Source organism: Simochromis diagramma, unplaced genomic scaffold (assembly GCF_900408965.1).
Source record: "Simochromis diagramma unplaced genomic scaffold, fSimDia1.1 OVJJ01000382.1, whole genome shotgun sequence".
NCBI classification, from domain to species: domain Eukaryota; kingdom Metazoa; phylum Chordata; class Actinopteri; order Cichliformes; family Cichlidae; genus Simochromis; species Simochromis diagramma.
In genome coordinates this window covers 490,213-511,259 of record NW_024386734.1, presented here as the reverse complement: position 1 = coordinate 511,259, position 21,047 = coordinate 490,213, and the positions used below count along the sequence as shown (strand labels likewise).

The window sequence follows — 21,047 nt, the reverse complement described above, 5'->3', positions numbered from 1 at the left end:
CATGTTGTTGTTGTTGTTGTAGCTTCAGGGGCTCCCTGAGGGCATGTCTTCAGGGTGCACTTTACAGGTGACCAGCACCCGGGGAGAGATTACGTGCACTTTCCAATGTTGTGACATAGCTGGTGAAAGCTCGGCTGCGATCAGTGACGTTAGTGTTGAAGTTTTCAGCCGCCAGAAACAGAAAAATTAATGTGCTTCTCAAACATCATCAAATCCATGTCCTGATCATCCAAAACACTCATTTGTATGCTTCCTATTCCCCTCTCTGGGTTTAGGAATTAAATGTTGTTTACTTTTATACAGTAAACAACATTTACTGTTGATAAATGACCTTTAAATGGCGCCTTCCATTCCTAACCTTGCTTTGGTATTACAGTGTCCCCAGTGGCTTTAAGCCTTAAATTATCTCTTCATGCCACTGTTTGAGTAAACCACGAGAAAGACTTGGTTCCGAACTCCCTCCCGAAGTTCGTACTTTCAACATTGTTCCAGATTCATAACTCGTTTTCTGTGAGAGCTAGCTGTTCTTTTCTGTAACTAAATCTAAACAAAAGTGACCCCAGTGCAGACATCGCTGCAGACTCAGCGTCCCTGTTCTTCGGAACGAATTGATGGCGGTTTCTCTTCTTCGTGTATTTGCATTGTTCTTTGGCTTTGAGGGGAGTTAAATGTTCTAACCACCAGCTAACAGCACTGATTATTATTTGATTAAGGGACTACAGGGTTAGACAGCAGGAGGCAAATGAAATTAAACAGCATAATAGAGCAGAACTAAACACCAACACACTGGGTAGGCCTAATCAGCAAAACAATGCCGAGTTTAGCTTGTGTCTGTCGCCGTGCTGCTTTATATGTATGTAAGGGTAAAAAACGCCTGCCAGGAATGGACAGCAGAATGTCTTCTGCCCTTCTTTGCGTTATCAAAGAGAGGATTAAAGGTTAAGGACTTGGTCCAGGGGTAGAATTAGCTTCACAGGTGGCCTTTCCCTAATGGGACTATTATTTAACAACAGGGGTCGAGCTGACTTTGAAAGCTTTGTTTAAATACCCTTTATTATCTCACATCCCTGAGATCCAAAGTGTTGCCGGGGGTACTTAAAGTGATAAATGTGGTGAATTAATTTCTTATTCCCTCCATTATTATTTTAAACAGGTTTCAATGTGAATATAAACAACCACTTTGTAAAACAGTCCGTCTTTTCTTGCTGCTTGTGTTAATGCATTGCTGCGTCAGGTCAGTTTTGAGTTTTTGTGTGTTTTTAGAGCAGATTATATTCCCAGGCTTTATTATCACTCACTGTCGGCCTCTCTCAGTTTTTATTACCAATATTCATTTCAAAGCTCAGTTTTTAAAAACATACGATGTAACTACAGCCCAGCCCATGCAGCAGTATAATAATGACTAACCTCGTATTATGGATGGATTATCTCAGTTGTTCTCCTGAAGTTTGAAGTTTCTGTTTACAGCATCCTGCCATGTGACTGTATTTGTCCCTAAGCATTGGGAACCCTCACATTAACTTCTATCCAGTGGAAAAATGTTAGCATTCATCCCCCAGCTTCACTGTGTTTATGTTACGCTAGTGATCATGTAGCACATCATTATATACCAGCTAGCCTAACTTCAGCAACTCTACAAACATCACTGCTGTTTAATTTCCTGTCTACATTTATGTTGGAAGTGATAGCAGAGCTGTACATCTTAATTTGTTTCAGAAATCTCTCAGTCAGAACATGCTATATTATGTTTAGAAGGAAACTAGTGAGCTAACTCCCTGCTAACTTCTAACTCTGTTAGAAATTGGAGTTTGGGGTCCAGACACGGCTAATGGCGTCAGACTTAAAGACTGGATTGCTTTTGGACTCTGGGTTTTGAAGACTCAACAACTGCCGTGTGTTTGTTTGTTTTTTGGTTTGTTTTTTTTAAACCAGAGGCGATGATAATCGGGTGAGAGGGTGGAGCGTCAACATATCAGCTCAGACTAGCCGGCTTGCTAACCTGTAGCTTCCTGGATGGTCTGCACTGTACAGGAAGCTGTAATACTGGTTAGATAGCGCCATTAAAAATGCTTCAAATAGCACCAGCAGCACAAATGTTGACCCCAAATGTCTTTTTAGGTCTATTTCTTACCAGTTATTTACATTGGCTTCAGCTCTAGAGGGTGCTGTTGGTGTCTGTGCGTGTGTCAGGCTTAAGTACAAATCTTTTATCTTTTGGAAAACTCTCCAGCTAAACACACATGTTTTTTTTTTTGGTTCTTTGTAATCTGCTAGGTGCACCAGCTATGAAGTAATCCTAGTGCATTCTTCCCCCTTATTGGCTTACAGGAGACCCACCCAGAGAGAAAAGAACACCATCAGCTGTTTGCTCAAATTCCTAAAGGCCTATTTATTCATGTTTAACAGAAGTGGACTTGCGGTTGAGCGAGTTATGTACATGTTATTGTTGGTCACAGTTCATTTCTGAGTCAGGCAAACACATGCATCCTCTAACAGCTCAAGCAGATTGCGTTTTCTGGCTAGCTGCAATGTGAGGCCCATCTTGTCTAACAGTTTAAACTGAGGAAGGAAGATGTTCTGCTGCCTGTTAGTTTAACCTGAGGGCCATAAACTGAATAATAAATTACAAAAGCTGCTCTCAGCCAAATAAAACATGTGAGAGACTTGATACTCCCAGCTGAAGTCAGCTTTGTTTCTACGAAAGCAGAATGAAATCCCAAGTCCAGCGTCTGGCTCGCAGTCTTTGAGCATATTGGTAACAATCTGGACTGCCTGGCTATCCCAAAAACAGGACGACAGCAGTACCAAAGTGGGATCTGCCGTTGCATAACAATCTGTGTTGTAGACTGAAAGATAATAATACAATTGATCTGTTTTCTCTGCGAGACCTCAGCTCCAGAGGAAACAGATCTGCTGCAGATGTGAGCTATATACAAGGAAATGTTAGAAACCAAAAGCCATTATAATTTAATCCCAACCACCAGCTTTTTCTTGAATATACATAATCCAGGTTTTTATTGGCAAAACACAGTAGCAACTAGTGATCAGTATAAATTAAAATTGTAAAACTGAAGGGAAGCTTCAGTTCTTCAGTTTGACTTGAAACTAGTGACCCCATGAAGCCACCAGAGAAAAGGAAGGTAGGGTTATTTAGCCCTCCATCCAACCAGAGGAGTCACCTTGTGCAGGTTTAAGACACTTTGGCCAAATCCACGTGTGCTGTCTACAGTAACAAAGATTAGCATGTGTATTATTAAATCTGTTTTGATTAAAATATGTCATCTTCATTAGAGTGTGTAGGGACCTGTCAAAAACTCAAATTTATAGACGTTTGAGATTAACCTCTTGACGCTCTAAGATTTCAAACCCCCCAAAAAAACAAAACAGAGAAGATCCTTTTGTGTGCACTGAGCCTATGAAAACAGTTATGTAACACTTCGTGGGGATCTGGAGGAGCTTTGAGAAGTCACAGTAAATCTATCCCACCCTGATGATGCCACAGTGATGTCATTAGGGTTATTCTGGCACGTGTTGGGGAAGTGCAGTTTTGTAATAGCTGTACAGAGTGGGCTGAGGAGGGTCTGATGCATTAGGTGGAGTGTGGGATGTGGAGATTTGGGAGCTTGGTACTACAAGCCAATAATCAGATGTACTTTGTGATGTAGTTCGAGTTTAGGAGAGTGGTCTATCTGAATCGAGGGTAACACAGTGTGCAGGCGAACAAAGTGTTTCACAGTGTTTAGATGTTGTGTGCAGTTGTTGCATCAGGGTTGCCTTTGGGACTGTTACAGCTTTAGGCAGACGTGGGAACACTGTGAACTGGGTGATTTAATCTTGAACTTTTAGGATTCTACATCATCAAACCTTCTTGGTTGTTTGTTCTCAAACTGCCACAGTCCTTTTCTCCTTTTTTGTTCATTCTCAATGCTTTCATTCTCTGATTTTATGCCCTTTTCTTCTGGTTTCTGTCTATATATGGATAGTTATGCAAGTTTGACAGATGTAGGGTGGGATGAATAAACACTTCTGTGAGAAGGAAAGAAAGGAAGATGGAAAGAAAGAAGTAGGAAACAGTTTGCTGAGCTTGAGGGATGAATTTCGGGGGGGATACAAGAGGGTTGGATGGAGATGTAAAAAAAAAAGAAAAGAAAGAAAGGGGCAGAGATCTAGAATATCTGAAATGTTCCCGTGCCCCATGAACCCCCCCCCCCCCCCCAACCCTGTGGAAATTTTTTCTCCACGGTCCCCCCACCCTCCACCATCACCACGACCACATTTATCTCTCCCAAACCAAAGTTACGTAACCAGATTGGGGTTCGGAGCCAGAAATGTCCTTACATAACCCCCCACTCTCTCACACTGCACTGTAGCAACACTGGAAATATTTAGTTCTGGTAGTAATTGAAGGATTTTATTACAGTTTTAATGAAATCGAAGTCTTTAAATCTCTTAAAATGATTTTTCTTTGACAGTTTTTAGTATTTATGTTGCTCTTTAGTCAGACCAAATCAACCAATAGAGGCAATTAACTCCGAGCAGCAAGTCCTGAGTGATGCCGCATTTATGTTGAACCATGGAGACAAATGTAAACATGACCAGCTGGGAATAATTTACATTACAGATTTGAGGCATGTCTGATGGAGTCTTCCTCAGTTCTTGACAACAACTACATTTGCAGGTATGATATTTGCAGTTTTGCCATGTGCAACTTTAGGCAGTTCGATATGTTTTTTCGAACTTCTGGCTTTTGGGTGAGTGTTTCCAAAGAACTTTAAACAGGTTTACACCTCCTCATCTGGTCATTCGAGGGCACTATGCTGCACATTTAACAACTGGTGCTAAAGAGTTGCATAATGAGTCAAATTATAAACATGACCTGGTGTCCAGCTGTTCCCAAGCTTAAGACAGCTGCACTCCTTTCGGACATCTGAAAATCTTTCATTGCAACTCTGAGGCTCAAACAAGTCAAAACTAAAGTATTTCCTTTTTGTGTGTGTTTTTGTGCATTAATTTCGACCTTCTGGTGATTTTCTTGTGGAGGTTGAATATCCATTAATAGCAACTGAAAGCCACGCCTCCATTTTGGTTCTTTCCCACAAATCAGTTGAGCCGGTACTTGTGGACATCTGTTCTACTATATAGTCTGTTAAGCAAATTGACATGTTATGAGTGGGGTTAAAGTTCATGTCATGTAACTCAGTGGTAATAAAGCTTCCAACAATGAGAAGGTGTGTTGTCTTGCGAGGTAAAGGATGTATTGTGTTGTTCCTTCTGTGGTGAGCTCATGATCACTGGTATATTTTAATGTCCGGCACATTTCATTATTAAACTAGCAGTAATCTGGCTCTGTGGGTGGTGGATTAGCAGATTAACAGCCCCGTATAGCACTCATACACACACAACATACACACACAATGACACACATATGTGCTTGCAAATTAGTGCACATCTGCTGTGGGATTAATTAAGGCTGCAGGTGACAGTGGTCAATCCAGGTCCCTGTCAACGAACGAAGATAAAGAGGAACACGTTGTGGCAATGTGCTGTCTTGGAGCTGTTCTGTGATGACACATTGTGATGTCACAATGGAAAAACACGAGGATGTTACAAATGTGAAGACAAATTTATATGGAGTTTGAATGTTCCCCCTGTGCCTGCATGGGTTCTCTCCGGGGAGCCTGGCTTCCTCTCTCATTCCAAGGACTTGTTGGGATTTGGTTAGTTAGTTTGGTTGGTTAATTGTGAATTGGCTGTATCTGTATCCGAATGGAAGTTAGATACACATACGTGTTAATACTGTGATAAATTGGTGACCCTGTCTGGGTTGCACCTTGCCTTTTCAACCTGTAACAGCTGGGATAGGCTCCATGCCAAACCAAAGAGGACAGAGTGCTGGAATGAATATGGAGTATCCACAGTTGTGATAGATCTGGCAATCCCAGCAGATAGCAGCATCAGGAAGAAAGACTACGAGAAAACAGAAGTACCAGGGACTGAAGGAACAACTAGAGTAAATGTTTAAGGTGAAGTCTAGAGTGGTTTCTGTGGTAATAGGAGGATCAGGAACTGTAACCCAGACATTGGAAGCAGCTCCAGTAGATTCCAGGCACAAGACCAGATGTACTTCTTATTCTTAGTATCTAGTTTTTTCTGTTTAATCACTCTATGTTTCATTTTTAATTCTTGTTACCTGTCTTGAGTGTTTAGAAGTGTGTTCCTGCATCTTATTGAGTCTTCACCTCTGTTTTTTAAATATCCTCTGTCTCACGTGCTCTTTTATAGTTTTACTTCCTTTGTTGTCTTGAACAGTTTCAGCTGATGTTTCCGATTTCCCCGATTTCCCTCATGTGTCTGTCTAAAGTTTGCATTAGCTTGTTGGTGAGTCACCCTGTGCTTCCTGCTTTCCCTCAGTCGTGTGTGCACTCATCGGATTTATGTTCTTTCCTGTGTTTTGTAATAATTTCTTTCACTACAATGAAGATTTGTTGCATTTAAGAAGTCTGCCTATGAAGTCTTCATTTGGGGCCACGATCTTCATATTATGACATATCTGTATTATACATTCTTATGCTACCTTCCTGTTAGAAAAAGCAGAGAACCAAGATAATTTGCAGCTACATATTTTTATATTTAACACGTACTGAAACAAAGCGCAGGTGCCTCACACAGCTCTCAAGCACAAGTGCCCCCCCCACCTCCCCTCCTGCTGGTCTGCACTTATGCTGTGCTTAACAGGCAGGGGCCAAGTGGCCTCCAGTTTGTGTCAGCTCCTCTGTTACATGCTCTCTACCCATCTCTTTCACACCCACAAGTGCTTTTGAAATGTTCTCTTGCTGTGGAGTACAGGTTTAATTGGGGGAGTGGTAAAACTCTTTCCTCTAAAATATTTAGCAAAGTGATTTTTACAGAGGCCGTTGTCGTTGGAGATCTATGCTGGGCTGTGGATAGTGACTGCATTACATACGTACTGCAACAGGGTCCATACTTTTAAATAGGTCAGGGCACGGTTTGCTTATTTGTTCTTGGCAGGCAATGATCACACTACTTACTGTATTTCAGTGGTCAGTTGCACTTGGGCATGGTGTAGTTTATGCCCTTAGCTGCTTTGTAGCTTTGCATAACTCACAGTTCAAAGAAGCCCTTGTTTATCTTATTCCGGGCTTTGGTACTGCCCCCCAGTTCATCCTCTGTCTGAAACAAGAGTTGTAGCTCCTCTCTATCTAAAGCCACCTTCCCTTTAAGCCAACTTTCTTCTTAATTGGCTTTCCCTCACAAACAAATGATTTGGGAAACATTTGGGCTTCCCAGCTTGTGCTTGACGATCCAATCTTCTCTTGACCTCAAACCTGAAAGTTGGAGAAGTCCTACCAACTCTGACTTTGCAATTTACTGTGGTAACATCAAGCATAAACAGCAGTAAAGCTGTAGAAGCTGTAATCTGTGTTACCACTGTTGTGCTTTTGTGACTTTCTGAATAAGCTATAGAAAGACCACTGATAATGTGCTATCTGTGAACACAATACCCAGAGATTCAATAGCAATACCTGGTATTGCTATTGAATCTCTGTACCTTGCTGGGAGCAAAAAGAAGTCTGTGATCTTGACTCAGTGTGATGGCACTCTCAGCTACAAGACCCAACTGCTGAGGTAAAGCCAAGCATTGAATAACCACCGCAGATACATAACAGCAGTCTGAAACCTAAGCTTTCGGTTCACAGGAATTTCTTGCACATTCACTGATCTCACTGATACTTTACAGAGAAAAAAGCCTAATAGCATAAAAGATGCATTTAACATCCATTTTAATCATTTCTTTTGACAACAGGTGCAACTGTCATCAGCAGATAATAAAATAAGAAGTCATCCTCGAGTGCTTGTAAAGAAGGCAGCTTCTTTTTGATTCACAAAGACTTTTTTGTCACTCAGGAGGCTTCTTCAGTTCTACAACCTGGAGATTCCCACGTATTTAACCTCCTGTGTGTCCTAATCATTGATCCTCATCATTGATTGTAGTAAAAAAGTACTTTGAGTGCTAAATTGAAGTAGAAAAGTGTTATGTAAGTACCAGACTGTTCACCATTTACCATGACCTGGATGACTGGAGAACCTACACAGATGCAACTAGAAGTTGTTGTAAGGATTTGTTGATGATTTCAAAGCTGTACTGAGCTGAGAGCTGCCAAACCTTTTTAATTTGGAGTAGCTGGTGAGTATTCTTTGAAAGCCAAAAGTCACATTTTTGCTGGTTGAAGTATTTCAGTCTGACTGTAATCAATCAATCAGTGAACTTTCTGCATCAAGCAGATGAAAAACTATTGTGACCTTTGTTGAGGTTGTTTATTCAGTTTAGTATCACATGACTTTTTCATGCCATTTTTTAAAACTAGATAAAGAGATTTCTTTTCTATCAGATCATTTATTTTTTTTAATAATGACTAAATGAAAGACATGAAGGTGAGCATAGCTTGCAGTAGGATATGAGCTGCATTATTCTGCTTTTATTAAACTATGACCCTGTGCACCCCGTCTTTAATTAAGCTTTTGCATTTAATAGATGACGTCACTTTTCTTTCTTTCTTTCTTTGCGCGCTTCTTCCTGTGCATTGCCAGATAGGCAACCATATCCATGCCCCGCCTTCATCTTTTCCCTCATTTGCTGCCTCTCATTGTCCCACACTCAGATTTCCTCAGGTGTGTCCGTCTCTCTGTTATCATCCCAGCACCTGTTGATTCGCTGGTTGCGGTCGATACCGTCGTTAGTGTTTGGCTGCGTGAACAAACGGCCTTGAGACTGTGAATGAATGAATGTGGACTTTGTGTGCCTTTCATCCTGATACAGGGTTGATTTAAAGGAGAAATAAAAACATTTTCACACGAGCAGCTGAAACAACAGGTCAAATAACAACTTTAATACCTGCAGGATGAAGGATGAAAATCTCTGAAAAGCAGCACCGGAGGCTAACCAGGGCGTTTGCTGTGTGTTCAGTTGCAAATGAATAAATTTCTGTTGACATTTATGCCACTTTGTGTGTGTGTGTGGTCCTTGTGGTGGATTACAGTGTAGTCTGAGTTATTGCCCTGACTTGCCCTCTGAGGGAATGACCACACACGGACACACACAGAGCTACAAACACACATTTTTACGTATCCGAGTATAATCTGCACTCGTCCTGTCAGAGTCCTCGCTCAGCGGGGATCATTAAAGAGCAGTTAATTACCCATAATCCTCTCTAGGCCAGATGTCTGCTCTGTTGGAATGATCTGAATTTGTGAGCCTCCCGTTTCCTCATATTTTCAGCTCCAACAATCGTGCATGTGCTTTGTTGTTTTTTTCTAATCCGTCGTTTCCTCCTTTGCGTTTGCGTTGCTCCTCCCACTTTAAAGCCTCTTTCATACCTGCTGTCTTTGATCCTCTGTTGGGAGTTTGTACACTTGATTTGTACTCTCGGTGTTTCTGTCTCTCTCTCTCTCTTTCTGCTGGTTTCTCTGCCCACAAATCCTCCCCCCTCCTCTCGCCTCCTCCTTGCCTCTCTTTTCTGTGCACACTCGCTCGGATCCAGAGGCACTCGAGTGTTGTTGACTTGTTGCAGCCACCCCAAAACAAACTTTAGTCCCACAGCCTGCTGTTTGAGCCACTATAAGGTACTGTAGCAATCGGAGCCAGTGTGTATGTGTGTGTGCGTGACTTCATGCATTTATTGCCTTTAATTAGTTTGTAGCAGTGAGTGTGTGCACAGCGTGCAAAGGTGAAACACTTTGAGTCTGTGGTGACTGCTGGATTTGTGAGGCTTTTACTGTCACACGTGTTTTGTTTTTTAACTGATTTAAATCTGCATCAGCTTATTTGGTCTCAGAGGAAAATCTTCCAATTATCTCTGTTTCCAAAGAGGCTTTGAAGTGATAAATTACTCTCACTGTAAGCTGACAGCCGAGTGACACTCAAAGATGATTTTTACTTTGCTTTTTTTTTTTTTTTTTTTAAGAAATCCAACTTCTGTGTAATTAAATAAACCTTCATTTGTCCCTTTTGTGACTTTGGAAACATCATCTGACGAAAGCCACTAACTGATTTTCATCTCAAAGTGCAGAAGTCCCTAAATATAATAACTGTGGCACAATTTGATCCTTTTTTGTTTTAAAGTCATGTTTGACGGTTTCATTCAATAGTTCTCTATTTTTTTGGCTTTTATATTCAATTTTAAACCCAGATTACAATTTAAAATGAGTTTTAGACACAATAGGTGAATTTCAATCCACTATCACGGTCCTGCCATCAAGCTTGTGGGGACGTCTTTGAGAAGAAAAGTGTGTTAATGAGTGAGGAGAGCTGACTGAGCTTTCTAGAATCTGTGTGTCAGCTCATCCTCGTTAGCCGTAGTTTTTAGCAGCTGGCACCAGGGCCTGGGTTTGGAATCCATGTTTAAAAAAATGTGATCAACATCCTCCTTCAGTCCAATTAGCAGCTATTGTCAGTATTGTGGAAGTTTGTGTGCATGTGTGGGTGGGTGGTTTGCAGTCGGTTGTTGTAAAAAGCAATATGATCTCCCTTTTGTTTGTCTGTGGTTTCACTTTGGAGAAATCTTTCATGCTTTCATCTTCTCCTTCTTCTTCATCCACCTTTTCCTCCTCGTCTCCACCTAATCCTCTTCCTCCTCTCCCGAAACACCTCCTGAGCTGAAGTGAGGGCTCACATCAGCGGAGATTTTTGCATAAACAGGCTCATTTATTCCTGATATTGTTGCAGATTAGACATGTGATCCTGCTGTCTGTAGCTAGCCATAATATCAACAGCCTTTTATAAGCCAATAATATGCCAGCTAATGTTAGACTCAAGTAGCCTAAAAATCCCACTTTCTGTCTAATAAACAGTTTGGTTGCATTCTTACATCATGTGAGAGTTTTTGTGCAGGAGTCTGTTGCTCCACTTCCAAGGAAGCTTCAGAAACACTAACAACGGTGTCTTTAAAAGTACATTTTTAATGTCAATGACACTTTTTACCCAAAAACTGAAGCCAAAATATGGCTTAATATCATACATAAGAGATATTTTAGACAGATTTTAGGCTAACAAGTCATTTAGAACAGTTTAAATACCAGGAAATCCTTTTTCTGGCACAACACTGCCATTATGGAGGGTAACAGACGGTTAAATAAATGAAGCAATCCAATAATGGCACTAATTAAATAACAGTGCACAACCTGAAACACATGATGGCATGACTGAAAACCCAGTAACCTGACTTTTAACTGTGCTTCAGTTAAATTTTTACTGATATGATTTCTCAACCCGGCAAAAAAAGAAACCCAAAATCACCGCCATAAACCAACCAGCGAGTTGGACGATCACCTAAACCTTAAAGTCGTTGCTCTGCTTTCTGTGATGAAATAATCTCAGTGGATAAAATACAACCAACCTTCAACAACTTCTAGGGCTCTGACATCAACATCATGAAATACAAATCAAAAGGTTTCTCGACACTTTTTCAGCCTCGTTTGAAAAAAATCCCCCTCAACACCTCGGTGAGGTTTCCTAACTTGGGGCGACTCAGCTGGAACATGGAGCTGCTCTGATCGGAACGAGCTCTGTGGCCCGCAGCAAATAAAACCCACGGACATGATATCAAATTTAATTTTCTTTCTCAACAGAGGTTTCGCAGGTTGAAACAGAAAACAAATCTGAGTTGCACCTGTCTCTCATTTGCTGGAACAAGACAAACAGGTAAAATCGCTTCCTGGCTCGTGGCAAAGGAGGAAATATGTGCTGAGCAGAGCACGGAGGAGGTAAACAAATGCTTGACTGCTGAAAAAGAACTTCTGTTTGCCTTGTTTTGATCCTTCGTTTCTCTGAAAGCGGCCTCTCTCTTATTATGAGAAGGTTCGGCTTGGCATGCTCTGATAGCTAGTTCAAGGCTGGGCCAGGTTGAGAGAAGGGTAAATATTATGGATGCTGTGGTGAGATTTGAACAGCGAAGGAGAAAAGAAACCACACTTTCTATCACGCTTTGGTCAGCTCATGTGAGAGCTGCAGGGATGTGGAAGGCGAAGTCAGGTCTTGTGGTCGTCCTCGTGTGAATACGACTTGAGAAAGAAGGCGAGAGACGAGAGAGAAATCAGCGGCGGGCAGGGAGGTGGAATTTTCTCACCTTGCCTGACTTTTCTGGGACAGAGACGGTGATAAAGGGGAGGGATGGAGAGTGAGAGGCTGAAGCAGTGAAAAGACGGAGTGGTTCAAAGAGATGAGTCTGATAAAAATGATCTTTCAGTGTAAGACTGAGCCTGAAACAGAGAGAAGAAAGAGAGTGTGCCTGTAACTCAGAGCCGTAGCTGACAAGATGTGGCCACCTGTGTGAAATTGAGGCCAAAAAACCCCAAACAAACAAAAAAAAAAAAAAACCCAGGCAGTATCAGCAAGAAATTGAATGGTTCACTCTCTAACGCCACTCTCTGTTTCACCCTCTGGGCCTCACAGCTGTTACATAACTGGTAGTATCAAGATTTGAGGTGGGGGAGGCTAAAAGCAATCTTTGTGGTAGGTCCGGGGATGAACCTGGATTAGTGATGGTTTAGGGATATTGGTAATAGGGAGTCCCAGCAGATTTCATTGAGCAAATATGCCAGAGAGTACTAAATGCCAGCAAAAGGGAAGAGGGAAAAAAGACAGGAGTTCAGCTCTGCTGACAGCATCCATCCACCTGCTTTAAGTGTCTGTGAGAAGGCTGTGAATCCAGCTTCAGTGCTGTGGTCGTGTCTGCATTTACAAATACCTGTGTCATATCTTTTATGCTTCACCAGTTTTTGCAGGCTTGGATGAAGGATTGTGATATTTAAGATAATTTCTAATAAAGGCAGATGTTACAAACAGCTCACACCCTCAACAGAGGAAAAAAAAATTACATTTTTTAGTTTAACTGCACGCTTTTCATAACTTAACTTTTCATAACTATCTGACTGGATCTGCATCTCGAATTTTAGTGACTATTAGAGGCAATATTCTAAGGAAAACCCTTTCCCTAGCTCCAGCTCTGGGTTAAATGAGACTATACAAAAGTATAGATTATAGACTATATGCAAAGATAGCCAGTAGCCACATAACCCACTGGAAAAACCAGAACCCTCATCAGGCAAGTGTTTGTTGATGTCATTAAGTGAGAGGGACGGGGGCCATTCTCCCACAAATTATCCAACTGAAGGTCCTTTTGAAACCACTGGAGGCGCCTCCTGCTGGCTATTATCTCTGGCCACCAGGGGGCGATCTGACATAAAGTGCATGCCTTGCCTTTTGCAATAGACTGCATATAAAAGATTAATTTAGTAACTGTGACATCCCCCAGTGGTTACCAAAATCCCGCTGTGGAGCTTCGAGTTGACATTGCCATCTTGGTGTTTTGACACCAAATGGGACGAGCGAGGGCGTATCTAACTGACACAACAGGTCGTACTCCACACTGCAAGGCTAACAATTCACCATACAATATAAAGCGCTACGAGGCAACTGTTGTGAGTTGGTGCTATACAAATAAAGCTAAATTGAATTGTAGTTGTCATTCACGTTGTTAAGCATAGCATGCTTTTTGGTCTTCCTGGGCGCTACTAGCTTACAAAATTAGCATCATGTTTTATTCTGGTTTAAAGCTAGACACTGAAATTAAAGAGGGTTCACCCAGTGAGTGAGCTGAGGGATTTTTCTCTATAAACAACATGAGTCGCCCCCCTGCTGGCCATTAAAAAACATGTTCTCTTTATTCAGTACCAGAGGTTGTGTCCAATTTTTATATAGAGTCTATGATATGAGATTTTTCTCTCATTAAATAAGTAAACTTTAGATTTACAAAAGCTTGATGGATGTTTTCCCTCGTGTCTATAAATTTATGTGGTAATATCTCATTGTCAGTCCTCGACTTTGTTTCTGTGCAGAGTGCGAGGCAGCATCGTCTATTCTCCAGCACACCCTTGAAACGCAATGCTCTTCATTAAAGAAACAGCAATAATGATGCTAATAAAGTGGAAAATAATCTACTAAAATGTGCCTTTAGGGAAAGGAGATGAGCTGTGAAGTCATTTTTCTCAGTTTTACTGCTCGGGCTGTTAATGCTGTGATGGCTTCTGGCAGAAGAAGCGTACAAGTAAACATTCCCATGAAGCCACAGAGAGTCCGCTCCCGTTTCTCTAGAACTAAACAGACGGAAGTTATTGTGCTGGAATCTCATCTTCATTTCCTCATTGCTGCTCTTAGCTGTGTATCAGCTTGCAGAGAAATAAATGTGACCTGGATCCGAGTGACATGCTCACATAAATGCAGTCAGTCAAGAGTTTATTTAAATATTCTGTGTCATGAGCTAAAGAATATGAAACTGAGACTCACTAAACCTTGACAATAGAAGACTGGAAAAACATTATCTGGTGTGAGTCTCAATTTCTGCTGCTACATTCACATGGTATGGTCAGAATTTGCAGTAAGCACCATCAAAACTTGGCTCTGTTGTGCTTTGTATGGAAATTTATTTCAATTCAGTTTTATTTATATAGCACCAAATTGCAACAAAATCCCCCTCAAAGAACTTTTATATTGTAAGAAAAAGACAACAATTGAGAGAAAACCTCAACAATCAAACATCCCCCTTTATTACTACAGTGTAGAATCTCACAGCAGCACTAAAGATAGTTTTTCTCAAGTCTTGATAATTTGGAGAAGAGCTCTTCATCGCCTTTCTCTATCAGGATTTTATCAGGATGTGCAATGCAGCAGAGAGGAAGAGGAAGAGAGATGACAGAGAAGAGCAGGACAAGAAGAAGACGAGGAAGGATCGGGTGGGTTTATCAGGCTGTACGCTCGTTCTGACGGACCAAGAGAGACAGACTGCAGTCTCCAGTTAGACTTCTGCTCTGTTTGACGAGCACGCAGCTGTTCTTCTGATATAAATTAAGTATAATATATTGAATTTAATTGAGCTGGACGGGCAAATAAGGTTAAAAGATGTAAAAGACAGAAAGAAAAAAAAATTAGTGGCACGGCCATGTGGTCATGAAATATAATGGAGAGACAGGAGTACTTAGTTTTGGAATATAAAAGAACAAGAATGGCCTCCAGTGCTCTTTACTCTCCGCTCCTGACAAATGGAAACGACCAGCAGGCTCCATGTGTGTGTGTTTGTGTGTGTGTGTGTGTGTGTGTGTGTGTGTGTGTGTGTGTTTGTGTGCGTGTGTGTGTGTGTGTGTGGTGGTCAGTTTGCTTTTCCCTTTTATTCCATAGTCAACAGAGATGTAACACTGCACCATCTGTCTGCTTTACCTCCAGAGGTAGAGTGCCATCGTTCCACTGCGGTCTTATGAGTTATTATTAGTTTTAGATCTAACCCAACAATGATGCAACAGTGAGCAAATATGATGGATGAAGGGTCCATCATTCTTTGATTTTGTTACTTATCGACACATCCAGCAGCTGTGGGGCAACATTATTTTTCATTTGGAGTAGTGTTTCTATCTTTCTTATTAAGTCCAAAGTTTCCTTTAGTTTTTTTGTTTGCTTTGGTGTCCATGTACTGCTGACTGAATCCATCACGTTCTCAGTTCAACTCTTCTCCGAGTGAAGCTCGGGCGGGACTTTTCCTATTTGGGACCACAGACTGTATATAAAAGATGGACTGATGGCTCGTGACCTGTTTTTAGGATTTGAGATGACTATCAAAAAGTCATCCCATTATGAAGTTTACGCTACTTTATTTTCACTTTTACTTTAAAGAATGCCATAATTTATTAAATAAACACCACGTTGTATTAAAGAAAGTGCATGAAACTAGCAATCGATGATGTAAACTCTTAAGGAAAATATCTACTGAGGTATCAAATCTGTGAATAGTAGTAGGGTTGTTTTAAGTAGCCTTTTATAAATCCAGAAAGAATTAAAAAGTACCTATATATAAATTTAAAGTAATTCTCCAGCCCCAAAGCCCCTTTCTCTACACTGACATACAGCACATACAAGACATTGTATGTATCAGTGATTGGCCAACTTGGTGAGTGGTTGTTTTGGGGTTTTTTTTTTCTTTTTTTTTAGGTAATTTGTATCATTTTTATTATTTTTAATAAGCTATTTGCTGCCATCCACTTTATCCCACCCACACCTTTTAGGTTCATTATGCTCAATAACATCATTACAGGAACTCAGAAATTCATAATTTATACCAAGGTTTGAAATATGAGACTTTTTTGAAAAACAAACAAACAAACAAACAAACAAACAAACCAAACAATAAAAAAAACTTCCAATTTGGAGTTTTCTTCTCTTATAGCAGAGCTGATGTGGGGATTTTTGTCAGAGTGGCGATCCCTGTCGTACAGGAGTATACTGCAGCATGTTAGCGCTGTGAAATGGTGCGGAGCTGTGGTGAAGTCACCGTTGGCATGCAAAGTGACTCTACTGGACCAACTTGCATACTGCCAGATGACACCAAAGGAGTACCAAGAGCACATGACTATATAAGTAGCTGCATGTGCGATAACTGTTAAATGTGACACTGTGTTCAGCAGATATTTGCTTGGTGTGTTTTCTTTCCCTTTTATTTTGTTGGTGAGCTTATTCACCTGACAGCACTGCCCACTGTGACCCCTGAGAGCAGTGAGGAGGAACCGGTGCAATAAAGTTATGAGCTGGACAGCTCAGCAATGTGCTGAGAGCTCAGTAAAGCCAAGCGGAGCTGCACATCCAGCTCATCCTCTCTAACTTCCTCCTTTCACACTCTGATACATTCTTATAATTAAAATACTGATTGTAGCTGCTTTCAGTTTTTGGCTCAAAGTAATCATCAATGTCATGTTTAGTAAACACAGAAATTAAAGGTTTTGAAAAAAGTAAGTCAAACGTGGAACAAATGTAAGTTTAGCTCTAATTTTTAGTTATTTAAAGTTGTAAGGGTTACGTGATGTTGTGCTGCGAGGTAGCCGTGATACGCCTTTTTCAATCTTGAGTAGAAAATGAATTTCCACTTAGTCCCTTCATAACTGTGTCTGGGTGACCTTGTCCAACCTCTACATCTGTGTGTGTGTGTGTGTGTGTGTGTGTGTGTGTGTGTGTGTGTGTGTGTGTGTGTGTGTGTGAGAGAGACCTGTGCTTTACGAGATCGAGTGTGCAGACTTGATAAAGGGAAGGGAAGATGTGAAGGAAAATGAAGGGAGCGAGGAATGAGAAGAGAAATCCTCTCCTCATTTTGTATTCTCCCCGCTTCCCTCTTTCACTCCTTCACCCGCTCAGTCTCATTCCCTTTGCCGCTCACTTCACTTTCAATTTTTCTCCCTCGGTCTGAGCCCACCCAGTTTCCCCATCCTTATTTAGTCATCTTGCTTTCTTTTTTTTCCATCTCTTTCTGTCCTTCTCCTTCTCCTGGAGTCCTTCTCCACACGTCTACCCCCATATTTTTCTCTGTCCTTCCACTTTATGGTTTGGCCACCTTACTTCAGATGTTTTGTACGATTCGTGGATCGTATCAGATGTTTTATTCACAGCATGAAACAATGACATCTTTATTCTGGTGCAAAAGGCTGCAACACATGAGGCTGTTAGTGCATCAATAATTCAGTGCATCAAGAAAAATTGAAATATTATGATTGAAAATTATTTAAACAACTTCAGGTGTTCTTAGTAGATGTGCAAACCCACTAAAAAGTCTTGATTTTCCTGGCTGAAGACGTATCAGCTTGCACCTTTTCCATTTCACAATGATACCAACCTTTTTTTTTTCTGCAGGAATAAACTCAGAGCTGATTCATTTCCATTGCTTCTTTTTATTTACAGGTTAAGCCACACAAAGAGACATGAATGTCTGTAACATACTTGAGCATTTTAAAATAAAGATTTATTAAAATGATTTCTTCAAAGCCACGCCCACACAGGGACCTGACATTCCTGTTGCCTAAGCAACCCTCTAATGCTTATGTGACTATTAGTTGGAATGTTGTCTGGATCTGGTCCAGACGTGTTTTTAGAATTCAGTGAACCATTTCTGTTTTAAAATGTGCAACTTATCTTATATTTACAATAGTCAGTGCTCGTGTACAAGAAGTCAGAGACCAATCTCAGGCACTGTAACTCATCTCATGTGACACAACTCAGCCAATTCAATTCACTTTCAGCAGAATTCTGCCTGGGACTTTTCGAGGTGGAGGTGGAGCCCAAAGGAAGAATGGGATTAGTCACAGGTTAAAGTTATCATGTTTCACCCCAGCAGCAATGTACTTGCTGGTTTACAATTTGGGAAATGAAGTCTGCTGGATTAACTTTGCACACTTACTTTAGCTGTGTTGCAGTGAAAGTGCTGACAGCAGTCACTGGATTACTGTGATAGGGAAAAGGGGAAGTTTTGAAGCCTCCGCACCCCGGTCCCAGAAGCTCAGGAGACAGAGCGGGTTGTCCACTAATCAGAGGTTTTGGTCGACCTCTGGCTCACAAAGTGGTTAGACATAAAACAATCGACTTCTATAAATGTGTTTGAATGAGGCTTATAGTACGAAAATGCGTCCAGATTAAGTAGAAAAGCAAGGTCCAGCTAATCTATTTACATACCTTCATGTAACAAGTTGCCAAGGCAACTGTTGTTGTGATTTGGCACTATATAACAAAAATTGAACTGAATTGCTTAGGTTGCTGTCTCTGTGACCCGACCCAGGTTAAGATTCAAAACGCTTCCTCGCCATTATGCAAGCATCGACAAATTAAGGCAATAAACTGAAGAAAATTGACAGAAGGCACAAGTGTAGTAAATTTAACAGACTGTTTATTAGTGAAATACTATATGATGATACTGAAAGTGCAACGAGAAAGAGGACTGACTTTTTCGCTCTATGTCAGCTTGCGTGATAACAGTTTGCAGTCAAGTCCAAAACTTCTCTACAAACATACAAATAAAAGCTGTCGGTCACACTTGCACGACATCTCATCTCTTGTCACTGATACCAGTCCAGCTTTCTGACTCAGTATCAGACTGACATCTAATCCTCACACTGAATTGGCTCACATCCTCCTTTCAAGCCTCAATGCTGTCGCCTTACCGGGTATCTATCTCTCCTACAGCTTTTCGAGTTCCTCAGCTCACTAAAAAGCTTTTATTTTGTCCTAAACAGCAATAAAATGAGAGTAAAGGTTGTTGTCAACCAAGTCTGCAAAAGTATGTGGACAACAGCAAAAAGGGGGGAAGCAAGGTTGTCCAAATACTTTTGGCTGTGTAGCCGGTGTCTCCTCAGTTTTCTGGTCACATAGCTGATAGTGGACCAATCTATCACTTTCTCCTTCTCTGCACCGACCCCTCCTCTCTCTTTTCTTTTCTTTTCTCCCTGATTTCTCGCTCTGCCTCTTTCACTCCCTCTCCTCTCTCTCTCACTTGTGTTCCTCTTCCTCGATCTCTCGTCTGTGATTGCCTGCATTCTTTCTGAATTGAACAGCAGCGGCTGGATTCAACTGGCTGGGAGCTAATCAACGCAACGGATGCTCTCTCTGTCTCTCTCTCTCTCTCTCTCTCTCAAGACACACAAACACACACATGCGTAACGCACATGCTCACTGGCTGCACTGAAACCTTACACTAAAATATGCACAGCTGCTTACGCACACTTTGTTTCTCTCACACACAAACACGCCGGTACCCAGGCTGCTTTGTCACCAGCTCACGTAGCGCTGTGCACTCACCCAAGCTCTCTCTCACACTCACACATATATACGTAGAGTAGGACACACACACTCATCTGCAATCACACGCCAAGCTCCCCTCACACACCACAGACATGCAGTCACACACTTCGGGACGCAGGCGGCTTCGGTGATGCTGTGACGCTCAGTCCTCCCTCTCACTCACACACTTATCGGCTGTCACTCGTCTTGCACATGCTTTAATCCGGGAGACGAGCTCACACCTCGACCGCCACTCTCTCTCTCTCTGTCAGTCAGTCAGTCAGTCAGTGTGTGTGTGTGTGTGTGTGTGTGTCGGTGGCATGAAGCGGTGATGTTTTGGGACAGGAAGAATAGTATGGGCAATTCCCAGCGACGGCCCAAAGGAAGACACAGACCCAAATCGGCAACAGGTACTTTATCCCTGTATCTCTCTGGTGCATTTTTATGATTCCCGTCTGCCTCTCACTCTGTTTCCCTTCTCCATCAGTCCATGCATGCACTCATTTGTCCCCCCCCAGTCGAACCTCACCTGACTGGACTCTTTTCACTCGTGTATTCATGCATCTTTCTCGTCCATTCATCCTCCACGCTTCCCCAGCCTATGTGCATTTACCCATCTGCCTATATGCTGTTGTCATGTAATTCTGTTTATTTTTCTGCTGATTTATGCACCCATTCATCCTAAATTAATTATTTAATGCACACGCAACCCTCTATTTGCCCCTATATGGATCCAACCTTTCAGTCCGTCTATGTTGTATGATTTCCATTCATTTGCTTTTTGGATTTCTGCCACCAAATTTGTCATATTCAGAGCGTCTTATCATAAATCCCTGCATTTTGCACTAGCCATCCATCCATCTTTCCCCTTCTCTGTCCAAACCTTTGCTGACTTCCTTCCATTTATTCACCTGATCTCTTCTCGGTCTGTCCACCTTTGATTTCTTTTTTTTTTGCCGTCCTTTCATCTTCCGATTTCTGCCACCAAATTCGTTATAGTCCAGGCAAATCACATCGCCCAAAAAATCCTTCGATCCATTCATATAGTCCTGCACTGGTCCATCTAATATCGCTTCTTCAATCCATTTGTCGTCCAATTTTACCGTCCATCTCTCCAAACCTTTTCATAGCCACATCTCTCGCATCTAAATAGTATTGATATTATGCTCTTCTTCCTTCATTTTAATCCCTCCAGCAACTCATTCATCATTTCCTTCCCATCCACATCTTTTTAAACTGGCTCTCAGTCCTCTTTTCAATCTCTCCATCCATCCTGGAAAGCCTTCATTCGTTTTTCTATCTATTTATCCTGTATAGTAGTGCCATTTGGGCCATTGTTCCATCCATTTATCTCTAACTTTCCCCATCTCTCCATCAGCAAAGGCTCTAA

At 41.5% G+C, this 21,047-nt stretch overlaps 1 protein-coding gene across 4 annotated transcripts in view; it reads left to right on the top strand.

Annotated features, from left to right (window-relative positions):
- The window catches only part of nhsl2 (NHS-like 2), a 164,136-nt gene that overhangs the window by 41,213 nt on the left and 101,876 nt on the right, over positions 1–21,047 (top strand). Inside the window, exon 1 of one of the 4 annotated variants that reach the window (XM_040031910.1) lies at positions 1,749–20,067. The exons of 2 other annotated variants lie outside the window; for them this stretch is intronic. In XM_040031910.1, the coding sequence (XP_039887844.1) occupies positions 19,989–20,067 (79 nt within the window). In that variant the 5' untranslated portion in view covers positions 1,749–19,988. Of the gene's footprint in view, positions 1–1,748; positions 20,068–21,047 lie in introns of those variants that run through there. One more of the 4 variants, XM_040031980.1, reaches the window with a different exon arrangement.